The sequence below is a fragment of the Rhagoletis zephyria genome, unplaced genomic scaffold (assembly GCF_001687245.7).
Source record: "Rhagoletis zephyria isolate East Lansing unplaced genomic scaffold, Rhagoletis_zephyria_1.1 Rzeph_scaffold_03358, whole genome shotgun sequence".
NCBI classification, from domain to species: Eukaryota; Metazoa; Arthropoda; class Insecta; order Diptera; family Tephritidae; genus Rhagoletis; species Rhagoletis zephyria.
In genome coordinates, this window is record NW_016160441.1 from 41,988 (window position 1) to 50,504 (window position 8,517).

At 32.3% G+C, this 8,517-nt stretch overlaps 1 protein-coding gene across 1 annotated transcript; it reads right to left on the minus strand.

Moving 5' to 3' along the window:
- Positions 1–2,523: 2,523 nt before the first annotated feature.
- On the minus strand, positions 2,524–7,711 carry Pka-R1 (protein kinase, cAMP-dependent, regulatory subunit type 1). Its single transcript, XM_017623794.1, has 5 exons — positions 7,332–7,711; positions 7,032–7,251; positions 6,784–6,938; positions 6,577–6,716; positions 2,524–4,436 (listed from the first exon to the last, which is right to left on the minus strand). The coding sequence occupies exons 1-5, from the start codon at positions 7,623–7,625 to the stop codon at positions 4,352–4,354; spliced, it is 894 nt and encodes a 297-aa protein (XP_017479283.1). The 5' UTR covers positions 7,626–7,711; the 3' UTR covers positions 2,524–4,351.
- Positions 7,712–8,517: the final 806 nt, after the last annotated feature.

Sequence of the window (8,517 nt, forward strand, 5' to 3'; positions counted from 1 at the left end):
ATTTTTTTTTGTTTAAACATGACATTTAAGTACCACAAAATACACGCAGACAATTAGGACATGACTGTTTTATGTTTGTATGTATGTAACACCAAGCTATTGGCGCAGATATGAAATCTTTTAACAGTGCACACTTTGACATGCATATGTACTTATGTACATACATATGTATGTATGTATATGCATGTATACTTATGCATTACATATCGTCGTTTAAAGTACAAAACCGTGTATCAAGATAATGCAAAAACCGCGTATATGAGGTTGGATAAATTGATTTGTAGAGAGTAAAAATACCTATATTTCATNAGTAAATAGCCTTGCTGCCAATACATTTTCTGCGTCTACAATGTTGCATATGTATGTGTGTATATATGTATATACTTAAATACAGCATATACGAAAGACACATTGCTAGCGTTAATCTGTTGTTGTTTTTTTTTGGTAATTGTGAAAATTTTATTTAAGTAAGTCAAAACGTTTCATACTTGCAAGAGACAGTGAGCTGTTGTGAGTGTCACCATTTATGCAAATTTTGTATGCACTACATATGTATGTATGTATGTTTGCATGCAAGTATTTGTATTTTTTATTTCATATATATGTATGCAATCGTTATTATATATTAGTATTTACTTGTGTCTCCGCATGAAACGTAAAGTCAAATTATATTTTTATTTTCATCTTAAAGTAGCTACACGTTCCTTGTTTTGTTTTTAAATCAGTAGAGTACATACAAGCATCGCATATGCAATTCAGTTCACAATTTTTAATATACATTTATGTATGTATAGACGATGATTAGTTAGTATAAACGTTCTATAAATTTAGCTTGTATCAGTTGTTTCCTTTGATTTCAATACATATTATATTGTTAAAAACGGCAGATCTTCGAAATAATTTATAGCCATCGTGTGTTGCTACTAAATAAACCATTAACGAATTTAGCATACCGCTACAGCATATATATATATATGTATGTATGTATGTACGTTTGTAGAAACGGAAAGTCACCATTCACGATGCTCAAAGTTGTCAGAACGACTTTCGTTATTCGTTTTATTTTGTATTTTTTTATTTTTAAGTTAACATTTCATATACTCTTAACCCGCCGGCGGGTGCTTTTCTGCGACATTTAATCGTTTCTTTGACCATAGTGATCCCTTTTTTCATTGTCGGAACAAATCTCAATCGTACACGCCTCAACATGCTGACATTTCTTTTAGGTAATAAGTCCACACAAAAGTATATGTATGTATGTATGTATATGAGTAATTGAGTACGGTTATAAGTAACTCCTTGGTTCATAAATACTATATAGTACGTTGGAAAATAATAAATCCAGTAAAAAAGGAAGATATGAAAAAGAGTTTTTCTATGGCTTTTGCATAAAAATGATCTCCTGCAGATAGGTTGGGGAAATTTATTTTTCTCATAACCAAATTTTCTAAAATCTTAAAATTGCAAAACTATAAATTCAAAACTATTATTTTCCTTGTTTTTTTGCTAAATTTAATTTTCTCACTTGCGAAGAAACCGTTCTCAACGCGGAAAACCATTCAACACCGTCAATTTACTCCTCTACCTGAGCAAGAATTTGTAGTCACAAATACAACAGCAACAACAACAGCGAAAAATCCTGAAAAGTACAGAATAAATGCAGAGTCGCAAACAAACCATATTAATTTAGAGATGTCCCGAATAACCTTGAAAATATTCCGAAAATACAAAAAAAAGCCCAAATTTCTCACAACAATTCCAAAAAACTACAGTTAAAGCCCAGAGAAATAAAAAAACAAAAAGTCGCTACAACAACAACAACAACAAAAAGTCCTGAAAAAATTAAGTCCAAAAAAAAAACAAAAAGTAAAAAACGAAGAATACAAAACAAAAAAATCCTAAACTATTCGAAACAATACCAAAAAGTTACAGTTAAAAATCCAGAAAAGAAAAGATAAATATTCCCGAAAAGTTCTGGAAAATGTAGAGTCGCGTAAAAACCACAGGGAATCTCGAAAGATTTCGAAAAATATACCTAACAATAAAGCACGGAAATACGAAAAAAACCCCAATAGAAGCCCTTTTTTGCACAAAAGGAAATAAACAAGAAAATAAAAAAATCGCAGTTTCTTGCTCGAAAGAAGTCATACATTCTAGAATCAAAGAGGAGTCCTATGGTATATACGTAATACATTGGTCTTTTTGATTTCAAAATCGAAACATTTATTTTATTTACAGCGCTAAGAAAATTCTAAACATATTTCCTGGTTTTACCTCTTTTAATCAGGTATAATAATTGGAGCTATGCAACAAATAAATTCTGGATTGTTTCACTTCTTTTAACCTTGGGTGAGGCGAGAACATTTAACCAGCCTATCTGAAAGGAAAAAGTTTGTTCCAATCTTCCTTTTTTAATTTTTTTGCAACGATTTTTCTGCTGCATTTATCATTTTGCAACGGAGTGTATATATACGTATGTATGTATGTAGTATAAGTTAAAAATAATATGCGATGGATTTTTAGTTTTTTTTTTAGTTTACATGAAAAGCGCGCCAGCACTATAATGTTTTGATATATGTACGTACATAAATATATGTACATATATATATGCACATATGTATGTATGTATGCACATCTTGACAAACATATATACATATATACGTACATATTAATACATATGTTTTACTCCATGTTAGGTTGTATTAGTGTGCTAGTTTATGTCCAGAGTGCAAAATTTGTTACATTTCAACACAAACGACCATTTTTTGTTAGGGGATTTCAGTTAAAGTCGCATGAAATTAAAATAATTATGTACATACATGTATATAATAATACATTCAAAGATTAAAAATGTTAAAAATTTAAAGTAGTGATTTTTAAGAGTCTCGTTTGATATTTTAATTAATTTATTTTTTTTTATTCCTATAATCCCTTTTTGTGTTTTATAAATATTTCCTCAAATTAAAACCTTCGCATTTAAAACATAAAAACGGACGCCTTGACATTTTTCACGCGCCTTAAATGCATTTTATCGTTAGGATTAAGGATTTTGGTTAACATTAATGTATATTTATATGTATATAGTAAGTTGTTGAAAAAGGTAGACGCATGGAAGCTAGAGAAAATTGTATAGGCGCTAAAAAGTTATAATTTAAATTACACATATAGCGAAATATAATCAGTTCAAGAGGGGCTTTATTTAATTTTTTGATTTAAAAAAACAACACGTTAGCAAAGCGTACTAAAGCAAATTAAAAGTTATAAGCATTTAAATTTTAAAATAAAAATATTCACATATATCGCACCTATTGTATATGCACGTGTATATTTTACTTATTTAAAATGATAAAAAGGCAATAAAACATAAAAGCTGCAAATATTAGTAGTTAAATACGAATATATGCAAAAAATAAACCAGTGCGAATTACAACTATGAAGAATTAACTGTGCTTGACTGCCACCATTAAACTGCATATGAAGTATTAGAAAGAAAAATAGCTTTAGTACCATTGTAAAGGTTTATATTTTCGAAAATACACTTAAAAGTTCTACATATTTATATTCGAGTTTTAATGAAAGCAAATCGGTTTAACATACATATTGAATTTCATTAAAGAACAATCCATACGCAGTTAAAAGTCAGTAAAAGATTGAAATACATACATCCAGTGGATTCACAATATTAAAATTTTTTTTCTTTGAAATAATTGGTAGTGATCCATACAAATTACGTGATAGCCCACTTTCGTGTTAACCACCTATATCGCTCACGCTTTATTTATATCGTAGCAAAAAATCATCACTCACGTTCGAAACAGTGCATGAAAAACATACAAATTATGCACACTGTTGCAATGAGTTTTGTGCTTGTGTACATGTAAATGCGCGCGTCTTAGTGTGCATAGTGCTAGAGTTGTCGTTTTCGCAAAAACATACAATTAGCCATTTATACACAAGTGGATGCATAAAGGTTTATGTTTTGGTTGTTAAATTAGGTTTGCTTTTCTCCAAATTGTATATTTTTTTAAGTTGCGCAGATCTTTCAACAGCCCATGTTGCTTCTCTGCGTTTGCTCAGAGTTTTAAATTTTGTATCCGTCTAAAAAGTTCAATTCCCTTTTTACTTTCTTCTTTTTCTCTTGCTTTTGATAATTACTTGTCTTTGATTCTATTTAAGTATAGATTTTTAATATTAAACTTTTTTGTTTTATTTTCCGTTGATTTAATTTCCTTCCTTCTGTGAAATTTCTCTTCTTCCATGTTTAATCCGAACAACTATAAAGTCACTGCCTTCGTAAAGATTCGTTCTATGCATGTATGTAATTGTGGAATCTTTAAATAATTTTGCTAATTTAAACAGATAATGAAACGAAACTGTTGTATTGCGTAATGTTACGCTTCAAAATGTCGGCACAAGGTCCTAGAACGCGTTCAAATCTGTAAAAGTGAAAGATAGAAATTCCGGATTAAATAAATGTAAGAGAAAATTTTTAAGATCATCTTGAATTCCATATATACAAGTGCATACATATGTATAGGTTTCTCTATTTCAGGGTTTCAAAACCGCATGCTTGTAATTTGACAGTCATCAAATTTAGTTTTCTAGCGTTTATGAAAACTCATGATGAAAACTGATAGCTTACCCATTTTACATCTACTACAAAAGTGACAATTGCAGCATTGCTGCTTTCGCAAATTAAAAAAAAAAAAATGTGCTCTTTGGAACAGTTTAGAATTATCTAAAAAAGGCAGGTTACTCAAAAAAGAAGGTCGCGTGTGGGTACCACATGAATTATCGCAAAGAAATTCGCTTGACCGAAACACCATCAGTGAAATGCTGCCGAAACGCAAAGAAATCGAACAAAATTTGAAGCGAATAATTACGGGAAATGAAAAATTGATTTAATACGAGAAAGAGTAAAGCAAGTGCTCATAGCAAACGACTTCAAAGCCTGGATTGACAGCAAACAAGGTTATGTTGAGTGTTTGGTGGGATTGGAAGGTGATACGATCAATTTGGTCTTCTACTGTGGACAACGCGACCATTGAAACGAAGGAATAACGAAATAACGACTAGATGAATCGGACCAAATTTACGGAACTTGGATGGGAAATTTTAATGCATCCACCGTATAACCCGGACCGATCTGACTTCGATTTGTTTTAGGCTACCAAAAACTCTCCCTTTGGTAAAAAATTGGCCGTCCGCCACAGACGTTCTACATCGATGGAATTATGAAGCTAGCCGAAAAATGGCAAAAAGTACTTGATTAAAATAGATATTTAATTAAAGGCCATTTTTATAGTGACGAATTAACTCTTATCCGGCAGTTAACTACAGGTTTTCAGTACAAAAATTTAAAGTTAACTGCCGAATTCGAGTAAACTTACCGCTGTGAAAATGGCAAATTGATAATATGTATTAAGTTTCTTAAAAAAAATTGCGTGCAAAAGTAATGCACGGCATTTATGAAATATGCAGTTGTTTTAAAGCAGGGTTGCGCTATCTTAATTCACAAAGGCCCCAACTAACAAGTTATTTTATTTTACAGGAGAAGCAAAAAACATTATAATAGGAGTACTAACAAGTCATTTTTAAGCAAAAAACAAAACCGACTTCAATTCTCATATAAAAATTTAAGATAATCGTTAATTTCTTCATGGTTCAATGATCGGATTTTAACCATTAGTACGGGAAATCCTGTAGGTAACACCCTTCCTTTAAAAAATAATTATAGAAATCGGTTAACATGGTCCAAAGTTATGCGGTTACATACATAAAAAAAACTCCGATGAATTGACAACCTAGGACTTTTCAAAAAGTGTCATGTAACTCCATTATTTTTGGTACTAGCGCTCTAAAAATTTGATTGAAGGTGTATTTTAATACATCCTACCAAAATCTGTGAAAAACGCAGTTTGGAAACAAGTTTTGTGAATTGAGGTAACGATATATACATACATAGCTTTGGGTTGAAGTATTATTTTGCTATTCCGAGAACGAGGTTGTTTTAAGTTTTATTGACGTTATTCTCGTTTGACTCTGTAAGTTAAATTTGTTTAGCACCCCTGGTCTAAAGCAGCTGCAATGTCGTTTTTACCTTCGGACACTTCATTTGTAAAAGGAAGTTAGTTGTTGACCAAAAACCCTATAACTTCGCGAGCAAGGTTTCAGTTGAATTCCGATAAAGCCATATCTTTTCTCTCGATATATGATTTTAATGTGTCTCTTCTGCTCAGGCATAAGCAAGGGCGGATAAGAAATAGCAGACACAATAAATGGCGGATCAATGATATTTTCCTGCTACTCTTAAAAAAAAACCGTTTGCTTTGTCTTTAGAGAAAACTGCCTTCGACCGAGCAAGTATCACTGAGTGCGTTAATTTAATTTAAAGTATCAAATGCAAATCTATGCTTTAATTACGCAAAAATGTGAGAGTTGAATATTTGAAAACAAGATTTTAATTACTTTGAAAACTGGTGCTTCATTTTTTTTTAGAAATTCTTTCCCTTAGCTAATAAGACCTACCAATATTTATGTATGTCTTTTCATTTTTTTAAATTGCTTTATTCTTACCTCGCTCTATCCAATTTAACACATTTTAAGGGACCTCTTGCAACCACAGTAGCTGCTCTGGGGCGATCTAACAGCAAAGCAATTTCACCGAAGTAGTCACTTGGACTTAAACGTCCAACCTCGGCGGGCTCATCCCCTTGCTGCAAATAAAAAAAAAATCAATTCTATTAGTAATAATAATTAAGTATACAACACCTCAATTCTTACCTCAGCTCGTCGTTGAAGTACAACAGCGGTACCATCCAAGATAATGTAGAAATCATCACCCGGTTCACCTTGTTTAACAATTGTTTCACCATCTTCGAATGAGACTGGTTCCAGTGCATCAGCTATAGTGAGACGCTCCCATTTATCAAGACTCTCTGTGAAATTGAAGAAATATACACACATAAGTCATTAGAAATGCCACTGAAACAATAATATATTTGCATTTAAAACTATAAACAGCAACTCACCCAAAATTGACACACGCGACAAAAATTCTTCGTACATTTTCCTTTTGCGTATAGTAGAACCCATCAAAATTCGTCGATAAGAATCACGATCGATGCCCCATAGCTTGACATCGGTTTTAGCTCGTACGGTAGCTGCACGTGGTGTACCATAGATGAGCGCCAATTCACCAAAGCTACCACCTTCGCCAATTGTTGTCACCAATTCAGAATTAACAAATACCTATAGAGTAAAAATAATGAAATCGTTTTTGTTGTATGCATACATATGGTTCCGCTTCATTAAACGGCACTCATACTCACCTCAACCTCTCCGTGGTCAATAACATAGAAATTATCACCTTCATCACCTTGTTGAATGATATTTTCACCCATTAAATGCGTCACTGGAAACATTGCGTCGAAAATGTCGGAACGTTCATTTTCATCCAAATGCGAGAATAGGACGTTTTTGGCAATAGCCTTAGATAACGCAGCCATTGTTTTGTAATCCTTGGGTACAACTTTCTTCACATAGCTTGTGGCGTCCTCTTCGGTGACAGGTTCCGCTGATATGCCACCACGTCGGCGTACCGGTGGAGCAGCCGTATGTGGCATTGGACTGAGATCTTCGAAATCATCTGGACTGGTCACCTGTTTGGTGGCATCAAGTTTAACTTGTTCCTGCAAGAAGAGAACAGAAAAGAGAAATTAATTAGTTAAGTTTAGTATTTTATTTGAGTACGAGTATAGGTAGGTAGTAGCTATTGTAAGTAAATTTGCATGTACATGTGTGTGTGCATACGTTTATTGTACATAGACTGAATCATTTAGTAAATAGCAAATTAATCAATCAATCAAATTCAACAACAACTTGTTATTCAATGCGATTAGCAAATCGCTTATGCAATTAAATGGAGACAGACGTAGGCTTGTAAGCAAATATTGATATTCACTGAAGATATACATACATACATACAACTATGTAGTAAGTATAAATATGAGTGTGCTTACGCTATTGGAAAATTCAACGGATAGCTATGTAAATTATGAGCTGTTATTAATTTGTAAACCTGAAAACAAATAAATTCCGCACAAATGGTTTGCGAAGCTTTATAAGGACATTTTATGTGTATATATGTATGTACATACGTAACAACTTGGAGCAGAAATAAGTTTTACTTGTTGTAAAATTGGAGTTTCTAAATAATTTTCCTGTAGGTTATGAACTTTACCATTAGATAATATTTACTGCTTACTATTTACCGTACCAAAAAAAAAAGTATAAATTATTTTTTTGTAACCGACTTCACAAAAAGGAGCAGGTTATCAGTTCGTGGAATATTTCTTTTTTTTATGTATGTTACCGCATAACTTTGGACCACAACAACCGATTTCGATAATTCTTTTTGTATCGGAAAGGTAGTGTCTCAGAGGTTGTACTAATCTGGTTTAGTTCCGACCATTGGATCATGAAAAAATTAACGGTACTCTTAAATTTTCATATGAG